The 22,128-nt window shown below is 35.4% G+C and overlaps 1 protein-coding gene across 3 annotated transcripts in view; it reads left to right on the forward strand.

Moving 5' to 3' along the window:
* sev (receptor protein-tyrosine kinase sevenless) overlaps positions 1 to 22,128 on the forward strand; it is a 526,422-nt gene that overhangs the window by 440,520 nt on the left and 63,774 nt on the right. For all 3 annotated transcript variants that reach the window (XM_069833737.1, XM_069833739.1, XM_069833740.1), the window contains exons 19-22: positions 7,263 to 7,451; positions 8,697 to 8,966; positions 13,697 to 13,902; positions 18,175 to 18,282. In XM_069833737.1, the coding sequence (XP_069689838.1) occupies positions 7,263 to 7,451; positions 8,697 to 8,966; positions 13,697 to 13,902; positions 18,175 to 18,282 (773 nt within the window). The remainder of the gene's footprint in view (positions 1 to 7,262; positions 7,452 to 8,696; positions 8,967 to 13,696; positions 13,903 to 18,174; positions 18,283 to 22,128) is intronic.

Raw genomic sequence — 22,128 nt, forward strand, 5'->3', positions numbered from 1 at the left:
GAAACAAACCATCGACAGGTCATATCGGCCAGGCCATCATCTTACTACAACAGAGATCCAGGGTGTAAAGTGGATACTGGATGACAAGTTAATCATATACAAACGAAATTTAATAAAAGAAAATACATATGATAACGAAGGTGCCCTGGACCTCTATTGCGGGAATATGGAGGCCTGGCCGATTATTACTACATAATTACCATACACTGTTAATTAACTGTTAGCTCTGTGTTATTTCCGCTTGGTAAGACTTAGGACCATTACTGTTCGATCCCAATAGTTCATAGATTTGAACTGAACTACAAAAATGTGGATCATGGATAGAGAAGTGGAGTCACTCTGTTGCGTGTGTGAAGATTCACCGATCTCAAATTCAGGAAAGATAGCGGCATTGTGAATTGCTTTACTAACATGTTCGACAGCTGACCTCCTCTATCAGTGATTTAGATGGATAAAAACATTTAGGGCCTACAAGAACTCATAAAGTTAGTGGTATGTTTCCTAATTTACCATGATATTTAAAATGCTATTGTTCTAAGGGTGTCCCGATTTGTTCTTTGGTTGGTTCCTTGTCCATTTTGTTACTCAACTGTGGAATAATAAATAATAATGAATATAGGTCTATACCGGTAATAATAAAAATATATATATCTTCTTTTTTCCGAGATGTTCCAGTCGAACCAAATCACTACTCTCTATAGAGTTCAAATAATAATCTTTGCCTATAACCTACTTCATCTTTCAAACAAATTAATTCAATTTTTGGCTAAACTAGTGCTGAAGTAATTCCCCGCTTATATACATGTTGCATATACGAATCTGTGACAGGTTAGATTTGGTTAGTTTAGGGTTTTGTTACGCCATGCATATATTTGTCTATGATGCATATACGATCAACTGTATCTACATAAAAAGAAACCCTTATAAATTCAACAATTTTCACTTCCGAAATCACCAGAACTACTTCAGCGCTAGTTTCGCCGCTTTATTTACATAGGAATATCTCTTCGAATTGTTAACAAGGTTGAGATCACTCTTAATTTTACTGGATGTGATGCCCCTGGTTTTATAAATTTGGACACAAAGTGTCTTGCAGCCCCTCTGAAGTTGGCACCTACGTTTGGTGATATTTATTTGCATATCACGAGATTCGTAAGTTGGTTTACAATTGAAATATCCAGAACTACCTCAGCGCTAGTTCTTGCCGCTCCTCTGAAGTTGTAGATGGAATATTGTGTTAGCCAAGTTTAATATCAATACTACCACCAGAAATTAACTCTTAATACATATAGCCTATCAAGACTTATGAGGAAATATTCTGGAATACAATTATACGAAAATAAGGTTTGACTTGGATAACAGGAGCTGGAGTAATAATTGTGAAATCTATCAATGCACTATTATTATAATTACGTAACTTGTATCACCGAAATGTAAATAATATATGATCGTGACGAAGGTGAATCTAGAATGCGGTGAATAAAACAATTTTTATGCTTACAACGAGGCCCAGCATCACACCGGAAACGGAAATACTACACCGATGGCGCATGCGCAAAAAGAGAGCCGAGGGTGACTTTTATCGTCTCGTCAAGAATTGCTTCTCGTAATGCACGTGGTCACAGTCTAATAGATACAGTCGCGCAACTTCAACACTTTTTTTGCCAACATTCGCGACATTAGCGCCCAAGCGGCAGGCAAGGCACTGGTCATTGGGTTGATACTCGTTCAGCCAGCACGTGCTTTAAAGGGATGCGAGATGTTATAATAACGTTTTAATCATGCGTCGGAATAAAGGCAGTGTGTGCAATGACGAAAATTGCAGTAACAACAAGCTTAAATCTCCGAATTAGTCGTTCTTCAGATTCCCTAAAGACCAAGAGAAAATCACAACTCAGTCATAACCAATAATCCACGTTGTAGGTAGCCTACGTATTGTGTTCTATAAAACATTTATTAGTTATCAGTTACCTATTTGTATGTCAGGAAGAACAGTTTAAATAAAAACAAAGTAAATACCTGTTACAAGTTTTTTTTTTTTTTTTGCAGAGATCATGTGTGTAAATGTGTAACCATTCCGATTTTGGATAATATACCAACGCCTAGAGTTTTTAATGCAACTAATTCCATAAATTTTTTATTCGTGTTTTTTTCTTTCTATTTTTCAAAAGTTGAATGTTATATTGCATTCAAGTAGGTATAATGGTGTTTATTTATCAACAATTCATGGAGTATTCTAATCCTTTTGCAAAATATTCACTTCCAGAATAAATCCACTGTGTCGATAAATTTCTGATGTGTTGGTGTAGGTTCATGTGGCAGACGTATTAAGTTCTCAAGAAATAAAAGAGCCTTTTTAAATTTAATATAAAAAGCAATCTTTTCTGTAATAATTTGCATGAATATTATTGGTGTTGATTTTAAATTCCCAGTGATTATTTCAGTGGCGTATACTGGTTTAAGGGTCTGGGCTACCACTGACCCTATTATTACACAAAATATATTTTAAAACCCCTATAATAAAATTCCTTACCTATTTATATGTGAATTCCAGACGTCTTGATTGGGACGAAAATACTTTGATGACTTCGTCATTGAAATTACAGTTGGGCCGCTTGCGAAGTTTCTGTAGAAATGACTTTTCAATGGACATCAGTGCCAAGCCGGATAAACGTTCTTGTGTATGAGTTGATCTACAGTAGGATTTTATTCTCTTCAACGCAGAAAATGTTCTTTCTACCGATGCTGACGTAGCTGGTATTGTCACAATTAATGTTGTCAATTTAAGGACTTCAGGAATAACTTGGTTCAGCTGGTTTTCATATATGGCAGGTAATATTTCATGGATAGGTTTGTTCGAAAAATCAAAGACTTCTGCTGAATATATTACACTTAATTCATTTTTCAAACGTACTTGATCAAAGTGACTGTTATAGGACTGAAATAATTTGTTTAGTGCCTCATTCGGGAAGTTTTCTCTATAAGCAGAAAAGTTTTGAGAATCTAGAAGATGTGTGAACTGAAGCTTTCCATAATCAGAAAATCTGTCAGTAATTTCCATGTGCATACGATCTAGTATGATGTAGTACAGCTGCCTGTATTTCAATTCATCATCTCCTTTTCGTCGCTTTAATGGTGGTTCCATTGTATTGGCTAAAGAATTTTCATTTTCCATATTACTCCATATGGACGGAAACCCACTACGTCTGAACTCGGATATAGTATGTTTTAACTTTGATACCTCTTGCAAGCAGTATGCTATGTCTAGACTTTTTGTCTGAAGAATATTGTAGAGCACATCTGTATGTGCGAACACTCTAGCATAGACTTCAAGAAGAAATATATTCTGAAACTGTGTGAAAAAATACAAATATCCTTGAGCCTGCACAATTACATCATCATCCCAGTTTTCTTCAGAGTCATTACAAATGATATTTTTAAAGAAAGCAGTCAGTTGTTCTCTGTATTCCTTTACTGTATTTACAAGCCGAGATGTAAAATTCCATTTAGTTGGTGCTACTTTTGGGAGTTTCTTTTTTATAAATTCCTTGAGTTTTTCTGATCTTTTAGGAGATGATGAGAAAAATGCAGCTAAACCCGACAGTGTTTTGAAAAATATACGGCATTCTGGAATGGATAAAGAAGTATGTTGCAAAACTAAATTGAGAACATGGCTGTAACAAATGGACAAATAGTGCTTGAGGATAGTTTTCTTGAACTTTTGTTTTTAAGCCATTAATATTTCCCGCCATAACTGAAGCACCATCGTATGTCTGTGCAATTAACTTATTGCCGATATTGTATTCTGCTATAACACCTTCCACATGCTGAAACCAAGCAGCAGCAGTTTTGCCCGAACTGACATTTGTGAATCCTATAAACCGTTCTTGAACATTGGCAGTACTGTCGACGTATTTTAAAACAGTGGGCAATTGACTCTGATTAGAGCAGTCACTTGTTTCATCAACAACAATGGCCACAAAAGATGCTTCTTCTATTTCAGATTTTATGTTCTTTATTATAACCCCACTTATAGCAAATATTAAGTCATTCTGAATTGCGGGAGAAGTACCACGGAATACTGTTGAACTCTCAAGATGATTGGCCAGTAAATGGTCAAATTCACTTAAGGAACTTAAATATTCAATATAATTTCCTCTATTGTCCGATTCCACACTCTCATTATGACCCCGAAAAGCCAATTCTTGTTTTCCTAGAAAGCAGACTGCGTTAATAAGACGCAGTAAAATCTCCCGATTTTTTTCACAAGAGCATTGTGTTGGTTGATATGTAGAACTTATTGCTTATCTAGCTGTAAATCAATTCTTGTCTTCCCAAAGTTTGCAAAGTTCATGCTACTATAAATATGAGCTTTTGATTTGTCGTGTTTTAGGACTGCCGTTCGAAGGGAGTTCATATTAGAAAACCCCTCTTTTGACCACACATTAGTTTCGCGGCTAAATAACAAACATGGCCAGCAAAATAGTTTAGACAGTTTAGAACTACCACACAACCAATTCCACTTACCATATGATGTTGAAGTGAAATGGCGTGTGTACTCAAGCTGTTTTTCTTTTACGTCCATGGACAAATTTAACTCAGGAGTTGGTCTTTCCATTTTCACAATTTCAACTTTCTCGTTGTATGTACGACGGTTAAAAGGCACTTTTAATAAACCTTCTATTACACAGTCATTTTCAACACAAACCTCTCCAGAAACTTGTTCTGCCATATTTTCACAATATCACTTAATTGGGAAATTAAAAACTTAATAATTCACAATTAATATAACTCTTAGACACTTGAACAAATCACAAATTTAAAATACTGCACTGCAAGAACACAATCACATTAATGAGCTAGCGTACTAAGCATATTGTTGCTTCGCGCCTTCCAAGAAACCGATCACGAGAGCGGCAACTCACCCGCCTACACTGCACGATGGAAACAGAAGAGAGCGGGGGGATGGGGAGTTGTGCGACGTGAGCGGAACGGTCACAGGCTACCCTTCGTAGCAGCGGTTTCTCCAGTGATGCCGCCTTGACAACTTGTTTCTTTTCGAGAGCAGAGAGCGCATATAAACCTAACAATTACTTTAATTTTAATTATTGTGGTAAAACTAATACGGTAATACAAAATTATTACATTATGTTATATTATAAACTTTTTCTTTTGTAATTTCCTTGGGCTACCGCCGGTAGCCCTGGTAGTCCGCAAAATACGCCCCTGGATTATTTGAGCCGTTCAGAGCAAAGTCAAATTATGTAATGAGGTTTAAAGTAAAAATTCTATAAAATACAGCGCAAAGTAGCAATTAATATATCCTTCGTGATATTCACTGACTACTAATAGTTTGAATAAATTCAATATTAACTGCTACTTTGCGCTGCATTTTACAGAATGTTTACTTTAACCCTCATTACCCATTTTTGACTTACACCACTTCTGCTCTGAAAATAAAATTAGGCCTACATTTTCTGAGTTAATTGAAGTTACAAAATGTTCAACAAAATTGTGTGTTCATTTATTTGTTCTCACCTATGTCATATTAACAATAAGTGCATGTAAATTATGTATTATATAGGTAGGATAAGTTAAAATTAAGCTTATGAGTGAAAACTGGAAATGTAATGTAAAATGCGGTAAACTTGCCATAAAAATTTAAACCATAATATCAGCACTATTTGTGACTCAAAAGAATAAAGGAAATACTGGTTCTTAAGAAATGGAAAACTAATGAACTTCATAAATCAATGTCTGTCATATTAAGGTTTAAATCCTCCCCTTTTTTTATATTCAAATTTACCTCAGCGGCCGAGTTTACCCCAATTTGCGGTATGGAAAATGGTTAATTTCTCAGGTAATAGGGAGAGGAGTTCACCACGCGATGTACCCTACGAGATATGCCCTACAATTTTGAAGCTACTAATTTTGACTATTCTCACAGAAAATATAGAGTTCCAATGATTCATAAATATATTTAGGAATGAATCGAATTAACCGTCCACGTAAGAACTTATATTATTTCAAACCATGATATGTGATCAGGGCAATGATTCAGTTGTAAGGAGCAGAAAGAATTACGTTTATACTCAGCTTCTGAAACTTATAGATTAATTGCGTGTGAAATTCTTCCAGGATTCTAAAGTAGAATTAATAAGCACCATATACACTTACTGTATAGCAAAAAAATATAAAATAAATTACGCAAAACCCGTTTTCTAATGTGTTATCATATGTCGTGTGCACACTTTTGACTTGCCTGCCGCTAGAGGGCTACTGTCGCGCCAGCTGTCAAATGTTGGCTTATTTTATACGTATGAGTTGTGTGACTGTATCTATTAGACTGTGACGTGGTGTTGTAAATGAACTGGGAAGTTTGGCTACACTGTCTCCATGATCCCGTTGCCAGATTTTCGTTAGCAGACGACATTTTCACGTGAGATCCAATGAAAAGCTCCGTTCTCTTTCTCCCCTCCACCCCCCCACACTCAACGTGTCATCACTGCACAGACTACCCCTCTGACCCGCACTTTCCTCTCGCCCATCCAACTCCTTCCTATTTAGTCAGTTCCCGTGCGTTTTTTTTTTTAAAGCAAGACCGTTCTTTTATTACATTTGCTTCACCGTCGCTGCAGCAGCGCTGTAGCAAGCGTGCAGCAAATCAAAACTTCGCTTTACGAGTTTGCTGCACGATCCATCATGGCGGAATTTGTTTTTTTTTTTTTTTTTTTTTTTTTTGCAACGTTTATTATTGTCAAAATCGTCTAGTAATAATAATTCCATGTCATTATCATGGAAGTCGAAATTATTTAACATGTTCGGTTCTTTTAGGGTTAAATTTATTACGGCAGAAATAGAAGCCAATATTAAATGTCCACCATTTTGCAGCCAGTTGACCTACTTACGTTTTTTTTCGACCCTCATTTTGCTGCAGCAAAGGCATGAAGCGCTTTACTGCAGCGCTTTAAAAAAAACGCAAGGTTCATAACATAGGTTCATAACCTGGCTTTTAGTATAGCGGGAGAAGCTAAGCTCCCTGAGAGAGGCTGTTCCCCATCTCTGATATATATCTTACATAAATAGTGCAATCACGTTATAATGTAAATTTAAAAATGCTATCTCCTTTCTCATAATATAATGCATATTCACTCATACTTTTAATTACCAGTACCTAGTTTGTAATTTTAAGAGTTTTGTAATTCAAAAGGATGTTATTTTATCTGTATTTGCACGATTAATTGTATACTTTATTTTCACAGGATGTATTAGCAGTATTTAGATGGGATCCTCCCACAAATTCCAATGGTATTGTTGAAGGTTACAAAGTAAAATGCTGGTATTCTTCATCTGGAAAATATATTAATATCTGTGATTCGCCAAACTTAGATGCAGCTAAATTGGAGTTTACTGCATACAATTTATCAAGAAATTCAACGTACTATTTTCAGGTACAGGTATAATAAATTAAAATAAATTGGGAAAACGTATTATGTGTCTTTCACGTGTTAAAAATACAGATGTGAGAAACTTAACCGAATTGTTGGATTATAATTATATCCAGATCCCTCCTTCCCCTCCCCCTCCTCCTCCTCCTCCTCGAATCATGGATTAGATTTATAGCATATTTCAAGTGGGCATCCATCTTGTCTACTTCCTATAGAATGGTATTTTAAATATTTCCTCAATATTCTAACATTATTAATGCATTTAAGATATTTCATTCATTTGATTTTGTATTTATTATTTGATAGGCCCTGGCGGCATCAGTGTATTATTTTTCCAGGCCAGACAGCACCTGGGCACTTTTATGATTTTCATATTATCGTCAAATTTTGTATTTATAAAAAGTAATATTTTATTCATACTTAAACAATTTCATAGTGAGGTCTACTCCACAGACCTACTAACTCTATATCTAGATTCGAACCCATGTATTTTTGCCTGACATTCCATAAGTATTCGTGCGGAAATGGTAGTGGGGATGATGATGATGATGATGATGATGATGATGATGATGATAGCTAAGTAGACAACAAAGACAACTACTACTGGTACTACTGAAATCCCAGAGCCAGGGCACTTTTTTTTTTTTAGAAATTACTATGTCGTCAATATATAGACATTAAAAAACATGGGAATGTACTATATTCTAAAATTATCTCCCAATACAGTTCTGTTACATTTGTCTGTTTTATTCTATCATGTTTTTGCTGAAGATATATGAAACTACTAATGAAATTTTCAGTTTTAAAGAATGTTTGTAGTTAAGTTCCCCCCCCCCCCCCCCACCAGCAGACAGAGATTCTGGAGATTCTTTCTTTCAATAAAATCCAATACTACACATTCTACTTTTCTCAAATCCCTCCTAATGTTATTTTCTACCACCATTTCGGGCTTCTGAACAGTCTCTTTCTTTCGAATATGGTAATAAAAACTTTGTTAAAATTTCAGTCTTTTTCCAGTAACCACAATTGCTGTCCATTATAGTTAATCTCGTTTTAAGTATCTTAATTATGATTTCAGGAAAACAATATAAAGTGCGAACTTCATTATGCTGCATCCACATGAAATATTCGTAACATTTTGTGATAGGCCCGTTACACATATGGTTGATTGCCACCTGTCATTTACCAGAATTGCTGATAATACAAAAGGAAAATAGAATACTAATAGAAGACTACCTATTTATTTAGGTTCAAGCCTACACAAGTGTTGGTAATGGTGCACTGACAGATCCTGTAAGAGCTGACACAGATGTAGAAATGCCTGTGCCTAAATTACTTCTATCTACATTGGATGCTGTGAAGATCACCGATTGTGACAAACATGAAAATCAAACTTTATCAAGAAGCAGTGGACCACCAGTAGATTTAGCTTTCATTAGTCATGAAAATAGACTGTTCTGGTTGAGTGAGATGCAGGAATTATTGAGCTCTAAACTTGATGGAAGAAATAGAACAAAGGTACGTAGTATGTTCACTAACTTATGTTAGTATCAAAATTCATCGTTATATATTTGTGTAAGTAAAATTCATGTGGTAGTTATTAGCGTCAGGATTAATTTTGTATTTATAATCTAGCTATAACACCAAAGCTGGATGCTGCAAAATAAAACTATCAAGGTTTTTAATCTCATATTATCACATAATCTTACATTAAATATTTTATAGAGGTGTAATGCAATCTGTGTTATATTTTAAGTATTTCAGTCGGATAAGATTGCTTATCAAAGGTACTGGTACCGGTACTGAAGTGATTTGTACACATTCAAGTGGAACTGAAGAAAAACTGACAACCCATAAAACAGGATAAAATAAATTAGGCCTATATATTTATTAACAACATAAAAATTAAATACACACGTTTTAGGGTTCAAACCTGGTTGAGGGAATTGATTTTTAGAGTACGACAAAAGTTCTCAGAAAATCTCTCTCTCTCTCTCTCTCTCTCTCTCTCTCTCTCTCTCTCTCTCTCTTTTTGCGAAAAGTAAAAGTGTGGATTTCGGGTCACAGATTAATGACTCATAGAAATATCCTGTTCCTGAATGAGGAAGCTCCAAGAAAAATTTACCAGTAATTTCTTGTCCACATCAAAATTAAACTCTCGAAGTCATCCTCGCCACTTATCCTATCATGAGCGATAATAATTTCCATCTTACTAGGGTTTCCATCTTATAAATGATATTCAACAGATTAGCCAGCCTAGCAGAATCAAGAAAAGTCCTAAATTACGACCAACGATACTATAGGGTTCTCCATATATGATGCTTCTTTCACACTGCAAGCTCAGCAGGATTTTCATGAACTGAATTCAAAAGAAATTAAACCAGTAAAATAAGGAATAACAAATCAAACTAACAAAGCCAAAAATAATCTAAAAACAGGAACAAAATAATAACAAATAATTATGTAATAGAGGAAATGTTAACTTCTTATACATTTTATCTTTCAAAATAATAAATCATTAACAACATTCACAAAACAAATATTTGGCCACTGATTCTAATGTAGTTAACTTTAGTTTCTGAAACCTGTTTAGTGAGAAAAATGTTTATAAACAACTTAGAATGAATACAAGAGCATCTTACCTGTGTCATGAATTTGTTCAAAGTGTCATCCTTCTGCTTAGTGGTGAATTCAGGGTGTAGCCCGAGGGGGAATGTCACCCCAGATTCCAGGATGTTCCTCCTGGAGATTTCAGACTTTTATAATTAAAAACATAAATAATAATGGTCTGAATTTTCAGTCTTGATTCTTACAGTTAGGAAATCAGGTATTGGTGTAATTTTTCAGTGTTAGTTTTGTTTAGCAAATGTAATAATTTTGTTTACTAAAATAGTTATAGCATATACAGTAAATATAAAAAGTTCAGTGTATGGTGTGGAAACAACAGACATTATTTACTTTTCTTAAAAGGAAAAGACATACCATATTGAGGCATCGATGGAAAGTGCATCTGCTGCATTTCATAAAAAAAATTCTCAATTAGCTTTAAATGAAAGTGAAATCTATGAACTGGCCTAATTCCATCTGTGTTACCTTCATGTAGTGCTGTTAGTGGTGAGTCAATGAATAAAATGGATGCGAAATCAAATATGAAAAACGATGAGAAACTAAATAGGATTCGTAGTATTTAAGTCATACTCGAGGTGGTGCATTTTGTAAACTGTATAAAATGCATTTAAAAATGTCCTCGAAGCGTTTAAAAAAAAACAGGTGGGGTCTTCATATGAGTACCCTTTAAAAACTTTAGAAAAGCTACTGGAAGACACATTAGGCTAATTTAACTGCTGAGTAATTACTACTTGTACTAAATTGAGGCTTTATGTGACAATTTTACACAGAAGGATAGTTCATATTCACAATGTTTTACACAGGAATATTAATATTTTTAAGTTAATGCATATGTTAACATTTAATAACATTTAAAACAAATATAAATGAATGGAAGCTTTATTTCTTTAATTGAACCCACATGTCTGTTCTGTTTTACATAGACTGCTTCTGTTGTTAGGTAGGATCTGAATTATTGTTTCTGTCGCTCTTAGTTGCATCTCCTCCCAGGTATAGTATAAATCCCCTCCAGGCGAAAAGGTCTGAATTCAACTCTCTTTCTGCTTTAATACATTTTTGACATCGCCGTAGGTTGTTCTGAAATATTCATCTGATATCTTCTTGTAAAATGTTCGAAATGACATCAGATATTTCTTTCCGCTTTTTGCATAATATAAAAATACAAAAAGTCGCTGCAATATGCTATACGCTATTCTCAAACAATTAGAAAAAAACATAAAAAAATTAGAAAAAATGTAATAGCTTGTTCTCTATTAAGGTGTATCTACATGGTTAAATTTTCCATGTGTTTAAGCATGTAATCTGGGGAAAATATTGAAAGAATGAAGTTCAATTAAGCATTCAGATTTTGTGTCTAAACTGTGAGCCGTGTTGAACGTCATCTTCGCTATGTACATATATTAATTAATTAATTAATTAATATTCAATATCAGTCCAATACTTAAGCCTACTTGATTCACAAAATTGTGATTGAACACTCCATAGACACTCGTATTTTCGATAATTTTCAATAAAGCTAATCGTACGTGCCGCCATTTTCAGTTTAAAAGGTCCACCTTCACCAAACAAAAGAATTTTCAGTTTATTCAGGGCCACCTAAAATAATCAACTACTCGCTACATGCTATTGTTGAATGAAATACACACAAGATACCTGTCAGCGATGGATAGCTTTCAATTGCCACATGCACTCTCATTTTTAGTGAAAGCATGCACAATTGAATACATTTCGTTCACTCGTGTATGCAATGATTGCTTGAATGCTTAAAGTTGAAAGAAAAATTGAATTGTGTTGATGCAACTTTACACACGAATGAATAATATTTTCACTGAAAAATTTCAAGGGAAAAATTGTTCCGGGGCCGGGTATCGATCACGGGACCTCTGGTTGAACGTACCAGCACTCTACCACTGAGCTACCCGGGAACACCGTCGGTGTCGTGTGGAGTTCCCGGGTAGCTCAGTGGTAGAGCGCTGGTACGTTCAACCAGAGGTCCCGTGATCGATACCCGGCCCCGGAACAATTTTTCCCTTGAAATTATTCAAATCTGCTTTACAGGGAGCTACACCTGAAAGACTAGATTTGCAGTATTTTCACTGTTCTCAAATAATTAGAAAAAACACAATATTTTGCTCTACTTTATGCATGAATGAGTAATCTCTTCAGTAGCTTACAACAGACTTAACACCCAACATATGTTCTTGACCTTCAGTGCGTATGGCAGGTGCCCTGTGGCATAAGGTTACCAGATTTTTTTCATAGACAGATATCAACATATGATAAAAATTAGTTTTAATATTTCTGTTAATTTGCCATTCACTTGTATTGCCTTTATACAGTTTACAGAATTAAAAAAAAATATTCTATTTATACACTAAAAATACTCATTCTACTTATTTAATAGTGCTTAAACTTAAACTACAGATAGGCCTACTTTCAGAAGAGTGATTTTTTTAAACAAGGAAGTCTTCTATCGAGCCCAATTTTGTAGTAAATACCTGACAGGTGATGTTGAAGTTGTTTAAGATAGCAACCGTAGCTCGAACAATTTCTAAACTCCTTTTGGATTTTTTTATTGTCCAATCATGTTCATTGAAAAAAAAAAACTGTCTCCATTGAAGTATTAACTTACTTCCAGGAAGACACAGAGATTGTTCAATCAACTGCTGGAGTTGTTCACAGGGAAACATTTTCTCAGAGAAAATTAAAAAAAAAATGTCACTCCACTTTGAGAAAAGAGTATAACATTTCTTCATTTCACGTTGATATTTTCTCTGAAGTCATATATTTCTTCAAGCAAGAAACTTCATCAGATACATTACTTTATCCATGTTAAATCCACCTACATTTGAAAAAAAAAAAATAATGGACTGTCCCTTCAATTTTGTTTTCTTTCTGGAGGAGATCTCAATAATATCCATTCTATAGATATCTTATCTTGTGAATGAATAACCCGGACACTGAGATGTTTAACAGCATTTCACAAGAGGGACTAAGAATTCAGTTGTGGATTAAGAACTACTTTTTATAAAGATGCCAAAAGTTACTTAATTGTTGATGGAATAAATTCATCTCCTTTCCTGGAGTTCAGTTTTTCTATTAACTTTTGATAGCAGTATAGAAGACTCGACTGCACTTACATCCTCATCTTCAGTTTTGATTATGGCATCATGAAAAAACAACAAAGTTGCATTAGGAAAATTCATCCACAGCTAAGTGCAAAGATAATGAAACCTTATTAATAATTAATACTGAAAATCCGGGGATGTCAGGGGACAAATTATTAAGTTCAGAGGCAATCCAGAGACAAAAAAGAAAATTCGGGGACTGTTCCTGGAAAATGGGGACGTCTGGTAACTTTACTTTGGGAGGCAAAGTTCGATACCTAATACGCTATATGATTACCTAACACTCGCTTTGTAATTGGGGAAATCCTCGAAAAATCCCAACCAAGTATTCATCCCAAGCGAAGCCTCAGAGCACAAGTGGAGCTAGCTATTGCTAGCTATACTGGTACATATATTGTTCATTTTTATGGTAGTCATTCATACATAATACTATTGCAAACCAACATAAAGATAATGTCTGATAGATGTGCATTTTGTATAATTCATTTACAGATTGTGACATTGAACAGCACTGGCTTAAGTATTGCAGTTGATTGGGTAGCGAGATATATCTATTGGTCTGAAACTGGTGACAGACCTGCAGGTTCGACGATTTATCGTTTAGATTTGAACCAAGCAGAAAGAGGGCAAATATACGCCTCGAAGGTGCTTTCAAGACCCATGTTCATCCACAGCATTGACATTTCTCCTTTTAAAAGGTATGGTAATGACCTCTATTTTTTCATACTATTAGTGTATATCATATGAACTGACTTAAGATACAGAAAGATCAAATTAATTAATGTAATTGAAACTAAATTAGAATACTTGTACATGTGTGCATGAACATGTAGTAATGGACAATTAATTAATTTCTATTGCAAAGAAAAATGTTGATAAAATATTAAGAATTGCAGAATCCAATATATTATTAACTTTTAGTCAATTCTGTGATTTTTTTTTCAGACTTCATCATTATTCTCGAAATGGCACCAACTTCTGCCATACTCATTTCTTTTAATGATCCATAACCATTCTTCAGTTCTTGTTTCGCTCAAAATAATGACCAGTATGGTTGGGTAGCTTTTCTTTTTTCTGACATTCTCTGAAATATCTAAATCATACCTTCTAGGAGTTCCTCTCTTCTACGTTTACAAACTGATAAGGCACGATATTTTTTCTAAACATGATATATATCCGCAGACTTTATCCTTAAGCTCATTTCTACTTCCATCAACTTTTGCGCTGAGGATTCCAATTTATCCAACTTCATATCCATAGGTAATTACATTCTAAAGATGAAATTATGCAGGCTGGAAGCGATATAACTCTGCAGAATGAAGGGGCAGTATAGTATAATAAAATAAGTAAAAAATAAAACCTATTATGAATTTTATAATTATGTGTATGGTTAATTAGAAAATTAGGCTGAAAGTCTGCTTAGTTTGGCAACACCGCATCTCCGGCACACCTACAATTACACATAGGCACTCAGTTTGAATAACAATGTTCTGTCCCTTACACTACAGTAAAGGTTGCCAGACTTTCTAATGGCAGGAAATAATGATATGTGTTAATTTTTTATTTAATTTGCAAGAAAACCGTCCATTTTATTTAAAAGCTGCAAAGGTATAAATAATTCCTTATCAGTTTCTCTAATGATCAGAGTAAAAATCAAAATTGTACAGGTAGTACTTACCAAGTAAAACAGTATTAATCTCTGGGAAAAATTATTTTGTTCTGAGAAAAGTATTCATTTGAGACTAATATGGTACGTATCAGAATTTTTTGTTGTACTATGGGGAAGGAAACAATAATCACCAATTAGGAACAGGATTCTTTGTTCATAAAAGAATAAAATCAGCAGTAAAAAAGGTCGAATTTATCAGTGACAGGTTATCATATTTAGTACTTAAGGGTAGATGGTGCGACATCATAGTTATAAATGCTCACGCCCCTACAGAAGAGAAAGACGACCATATAAAGGATAGCTTCTATGAGGAATTGGAACATACTTTTGATCAGTTACCTAGATACCATATGAAAATTTTATTGGGGGATTTCAACGCTAAAGTAGGACAGGAGGATATTTTTAGACCAACTATTGGAAAAGAGAGCCTACACGCAACTAGTAGTGACAATGGAATTAGATTAGTCAACTTTGCCACATCGAAAAATTTAATTGTCAAAAGTACAACATTCCCCCATAAGGATATACATAAATATACTTGGACTTCTCCAGATGGATTGACACACAACCAAATAGATCACATCTTGATAGATAAACGGAGACATACTAGTATAGTAGATATTCGAACTTTCAGGGGTGCAGACTATAATTCTGACCATTATTTGGTGATTGGAGAATTAAGAGAAAGATTATCAGTAGCCAAGCGAGTAGAGCAATAAGTTAATATTACTAAATTCAGTATTTTGAAATTAAAGGACGTGGAAACTAAGAAAAATTATCAGGTCGAAATTTCGAATAGGTTTGCCACTTTAGAAAGTTCTGACGAAGTTGAGAAAGAATTAGATGTTAATAGCGTGTGGCGAAAATATCAGAGATAGTATCAAAATTGCAGCTGAGCAGAGCATAGGTTATTATGAAACTAAGAAAAAGAAACCGTGGTTTGATGAAGATTGTTGCATGGTAGTAGAAAGAAGGAAACAGGCAAAATTGAAATTCTTAGAGATCCAGTTGAGGAGAAGAGAGATAATTATTTCAATGAAAGACGGAAAGCAAGTCGTACACTTAGGAATAAAAAGAGAGGTTACTTGAAGGAAAAACGGAATGAGGTAGAAACAAATAGTAAGAATAAAAACATTCGAGATTTATATAAGGGTATAAAGGAATTTAAGAACGGATATCAGTCAAGGGTAAACGTGATCAAGGATGAGAATGGTGACTTGCTTGCAGACTCTCCATCAATCCTAAACAGATGGAAAAACTATTTTGCGCAACTACTAAATGTACATAGCCAAATAGAAATGATCGGGACGAAATTGAAATACAAACTGCTGAGCCATTTATACCCGAACCCACGCTTTCAGAAGTCGAAATTGCGATAGAAAATCTGAAAAAGTACAAGTCTCCAGGTATCGATCAAATTCCAGCAGAATTAATACAAGAGGGTGGAAGTGCATTATATAGCGAAATTTATAAACTTGTACTTGCTATTTGGGAAAAGGAAATTGTACCAGAACAATGGAAGGAGTCCATAATTGTACCTATTTTTAAAAAGGGGGACAAAACCAACTGTGGTAACTTTCGAGGAATATCACTTTTGTTGACGTCGTACAAAATTTTGTCCAATATCCTTTTGAGAAGATTAACTCCGTACTTTGATGAAATTATTGGGGATCATCAGTGCGGTTTTCGGCATAATAGATCGACTATTGATCAGATTTTTTGTATTCGACAGATAATGGAGAAAAAATGGGAGTATAAGGGTACAGTACATCAGTTATTCATAGATTTCAAAAAGGCACATGATTCGGTTAAGAGGGAAGTATTATATGATATTCTTATTGAATTTGGTATTCCCAAGAAACTAGTTCGATTAATTAAAATGTGTCTCAGTGAAACATACAGCAGAGTCCGTATAGGTCAGTTTCTATCTGATGCTTTTCCAATTCACTGCAGGCTAAAGCAGGGAGATGCACTATCACCTTTACTTTTTAACTTCGCTTTAGAATATGCCATTAGGAAAGTTCAGGATAATAGACAGGGTTTGGAATTGAACAGGTTACATTAGCTTCTTGTCTATGTGGATGACGTGAATATGTTAGGAGAAAATACACAAACGATTAGGGAAAACACGGAAATTTTACTTGAAGCAAGTAAAGCGATCAGTTTGGAAGTAAATCCCGAAAAGACAAAGTATATGATTATGTTTCGTGACCAGAATATTGTACGAAATGGAAATATAAAAATTGGAGATTTATCCTTCGAAGAGGTGGAAAAATTCAAATATCTTGGAGCAACAGTAACAAATATAAATGACACTCGGGAGGAAATTAAACGCAGAATAAATATGGGAAATGCGTGTTATTATTCGGTTGAGAAGCTCTTATCATCCAATCTGCTGTCCAAAAATCTGAAAGTTAGAATTAATAAAACAGTTATATTACCGGTTCTTCTGTATGGTTGTGAAACTTGGACTCTCACTCTGAGAGAGGAACATAGGTTAAGGGTGTTTGAGAATAAGGTGCTTAGGAAAATATTTGGGGCTAAGCGGGATGAAGTTACAGGAGAATGGAGAAAGTTACATAACGCAGAACCTGCACGCATTGTATTCTTCACCTGACATAATTAGGAACATTAAATACAGACGTTTGAGATGGGCAGGGCATGTAGCACGTATGGGCGAATCCAGAAATGCATATAGAGTGTTAGTTGGGAGACCGGAGGGAAAAGACCTTTAGGGAGGCCGAGACGTAAATGGGAGGATAATATTAAAATGGATTTGAGGGAGGTGGGTTATGATGATAGAGACTGGATTAATCTTGCACAGGATAGGGACCGATGGCGGGCTTATGTGAGGGCGGCAATGAACCTTCGGGTTCCTTAAAAGCCATTTGTAAGTAAGTACTATGTTCAAGGAATAAGCTGTTAAAATATACACAATTATATTACTTCCACTCTGCATACATATCTGTTAATGTGTTATAATTTTTTTCCAGAAGACTAAGTTTAATGACTATTACTTTTCTGCCCTTAGTGCTCATGTCATAAAATAGATTTGTTTTAAAATCTTTCAAAACTATTTATTAATTCAATAGTGAATGGAAATTTTATTAACAAAATATAACATATTATTAAAACTAATTATGTGACTTACTTAAAGCAGCATACAGGGATTTCGGATACGTAAGTTTGCAAATATAATGTTAACTAAATATCACTATAATTACTTAAGACAAGGAATTTGTGGTGTTTCACAATGAAATATGTGTATTGATTATTAATTTATTTCTTTAAAACATTTTAGCACTTTATTTTGGATTGAGATGAACACTAATGGAGCAGGCTATCTTATGACAAGCAAAACTGATGGCACCATGATACGACCATTCTTCAATAGCATCCGCAGGAGAAGGTATGATTTTAATACTAATTATTTATTTTATATACAGTATAAATTTATATTTATCTAGCTCCATTATGATAAATATCATCGCATAATGCTACAAGATTAAAGCAGGAAATGTAAGTTATTCGAATATAAAAAATCTAAGTTCGTAAAATCGATCTATCAACAAATAATGTTAAAGTATTAGCTTCGAGAGTTCAGTTTGTCTTCAGACGTGATAAAAATGTGGTTAAAATATAATTTTTATAAGGAGTGGTCGAAATATTCAATGTAGTGTGATTTCATATTTCATTTTCGCCTGAAGTAACAAATACATTTATTCAAATCAAGCTTACAGGTATAACTCCCTGTAAAGTTGATTTGAATAATTTTGAGGGAAAAATTGTTCCTGGGCTGGCTATCGAACCCGGGACCTTTGGTTAAATGTACCAATGCTCTACCAACTGAGCTACCCGGGAACTCTATCCGACACCGATCCAACTTTTCCCTCTATATCCACAGACCTCAAAGTGGGCTGACAAACGTCAAGCAACCAACATTGAGTGCACACTAACTCTGTGTGACTTAAATTGTGGTTTTCTGTTAACGAACTGTGACGTGTATTATGCAAATCAAGCTTTCAGGTATAACTCCCTGTAAAGTTGATTTGAATAATTTTGAGGAAAAAATTGTTCCGGGGCCGGCTATCGAACCCGGGACCTTTGGTTAAACGTACCAATGCTCTACCAACTGAACTACCCGGGAACTCTACCCGACACTGATCCAACTTTTCCCTCTATATCCACAGACCTCAAAGTGGGCTGACAAACATCAAGCAACCAACATTGAGTGCACACTAACTCTGTGTGACTTAAATTGTGGTTTTCTGTTAACGAACAGTGACGTGTATTATGCAAATCAAGCTTTCAGGTATAACTCCCTGTAAAGTTAATTTGAATAATTTTGAGGAAAAAATTGTTCCGGGGCCGGCTATCGAACCCGGGACCTTTGGTTAAACGTACCAATGCTCTACCAACTGAACTACCCGGGAACTATACCCGACACTGATCCAACTTTTCCCTCTATATCCACAGACCTCAAAGTGGGCTGACAAACGTCAAGCAACCAACATTGAGTGCACACTAACTCTGTGTGACTTAAATTGTAGTTTTCTGTTAACGAACAGTGACGTGTATTATGCAAATCAAGCTTTCAGGTATAACTCCCTGTAAAGTTGATTTGAATAATTTTGAGGGAAAAATTGTTCCGGGGCCGGCTATCGAACCCGGGACCTTTGGTTAAACGTACCAATGCTCTACCAACTGAACTACCCGGGAACTCTACCCGACACTGATCCAACTTTTCCCTCTATATCCACAGACCTCAAAGTGGGCTGACAAACGTCAAGCAACCAACATTGAGTGCACACTAACTCTGTGTGACTTAAATTGTGGTTTTCTGTTAACGAACAGTGACGTGTATTATGCAAATCAAGCTTTCAGGTATAACTCCCTGTAAAGTTAATTTGAATAATTTTGAGGAAAAAATTGTTCCGGGGCCGGCTATCGAACCCGGGACCTTTGGTTAAACGTACCAATGCTCTACCAACTGAACTACCCGGGAACTCTACCCGACACTGATCCAACTTTTCCCTCTATATCCACAGACCTCAAAGTGGGCTGACAAACGTCAAGCAACCAACATTGAGTGCACACTAACTCTGTGTGACTTAAATTGTAGTTTTCTGTTAACGAACAGTGACGTGTATTATGCAAATCAAGCTTTCAGGTATAACTCCCTGTAAAGTTGATTTGAATAATTTTGAGGGAAAAATTGTTCCGGGGCCGGCTATCGAACCCGGGACCTTTGGTTAAACGTACCAACGCTCTACCAACCCACTACCCAACCCACTACCAGCCCACTTTGAGGTCTGTGGATATAGAGGGAAAAGTTGGATCGGTGTCGGGTAGCGTTCCCGGGTAGCTCAGTTGGTAGAGCGTTGGTATGTTTAACCAAAGGTCCCGGGTTCGATAGCCGGCCCCGGAACAATTTTTCCCTTAAAATTATTCAAATACATTTATTTATAAATCAGAAATGTTTCATAAAAAAAAGTATCACATTCTGTGAAGAAGTATTCCAAATCAGAGATCAGATGAGTGTTCCCTACAAAGTACTTATGAATAAAATTAGGAGATCTTGTGTAAATACCGGAACCAACCTCTAATTGCTGAAGGTTTCTCATCACAGAGACTATGGTCATATCTCTGGCACATCTTGTGAGAATTTAAACTTCGTAAATAAAGTACAGTACGTTAATTTTATTACCAAATAAAAAAAAATTGATTAAATGGCGATCTTACTCGTGTTAATTATGTAAGCATGTGCGGCTTACAGCTGTTTCGGTGCTTCTTCACACCATCCTCAGAGCCTACTAGATCTCGGCATCATCTCGAACTTCACTGCCTGTTGTGTGGGTGCATTCAAGTGTTAAAAGTAGTGTACGAAAGATTCAACATGGAAAAAAAATATATAAACATTAAAGCTTCATAAAAAATTGGACATATCATTACTTTTATTTAATTATAAAACGGAAAAAAAGAAAACAAAAATTTTCAAACTGAAGCATCAATGTACTTACTGTATTACTATATAAAACAAAACAGAATTTAAACAAAATCAATGAAAATAATTTGAATTCACCACTTCTTATTTATTCAACTGTTCGAAGGCAGGGTTGAACCTCACAAGTGATACCAACCACTTATGAGGCAACTAGGCTAGGAGATAATGAGGTAAGGTGGCCAGTTCCTTTCCCCCTCCATTGCATACATCGCTAACTAGCTATATATTACACTAATCAGATGTATACAAACAATTATTCTTTACAAATGTAATCTTCATCTTACGATGTTTGGTGACGTATACACGTCCGTTGATGTGACATATTAATGAATTTAAATACTATTATAGTCACAATCATGCCATGGTATGAAAGAAAAATTTCACAACCTCAAGCGGGAATCGAACCTGCGACTTCCAGTTCTCCAGTCAGGCGTTCTACCACTGAGCTATCGAGTTCGTCTCATGCCAAAGGCTTGGAATTATCCTTTCATACTGGCGACTCTGTTAGAGAGTACTGTCCATAGCGTCTGATCTAGTCAGCACTGCTTATGGCTTGAAAGAAACTTTACAAATGTAATCTTCATCTTACGATGTTTGGTGACGTATACACGTCTGTTGATGTGACATATTAATGAATTTAAATACTATTATAGTCACAATCATGCCATGGTATGAAAGAAAAATTTCACAACCTCGAGCGGGAATCGAACCTGCGACTTCAAGCCATAAGCAGTGCTGACTAGATCAGACGCTATGGACAGTACTCTCTAACAGAGTCACCAGTATGAAAGGATAATTCCAAGCCTTTGGCGTGAGACGAACTCGATAGCTCAGTGGTAGAGCGTCTGACCGGAGAACAGGAAGTTGCAGGTTCGATTCCTGCTCGAGGTTGTGAAATTTTTCTTTCATACCATGGCATGATTGTGACTATAATAGTATTTAAATTCATTAATATGTCACATCAACGGACGTGTATACGTCACCAAACATCGTAAGATGATTACATTTGTAAAGTTTCTTTCAAGCCATAAGCAGTGCTGACTAGATCAGACTCTATGGACAGTACTCTCTAACAGAGTCGCCAGTATGAAGGATAATTCCAAGCCTTTGGCGTGAGACGATCTCGATAGCTCAGTGGCAGAGCGCCTGACCGGAGAACAGGAAGTCGCAGATTCGATTCCCGCTCGAGGTTGTGAAATTTTTCTTTCATACCATGGCATGATTGTGACTGTAATAGTATTTAAATTCATC

The sequence above is a fragment of the Periplaneta americana genome, chromosome 8 (genome assembly GCF_040183065.1).
Source record: "Periplaneta americana isolate PAMFEO1 chromosome 8, P.americana_PAMFEO1_priV1, whole genome shotgun sequence".
Taxonomy (NCBI): Eukaryota; Metazoa; Arthropoda; class Insecta; order Blattodea; family Blattidae; genus Periplaneta; species Periplaneta americana.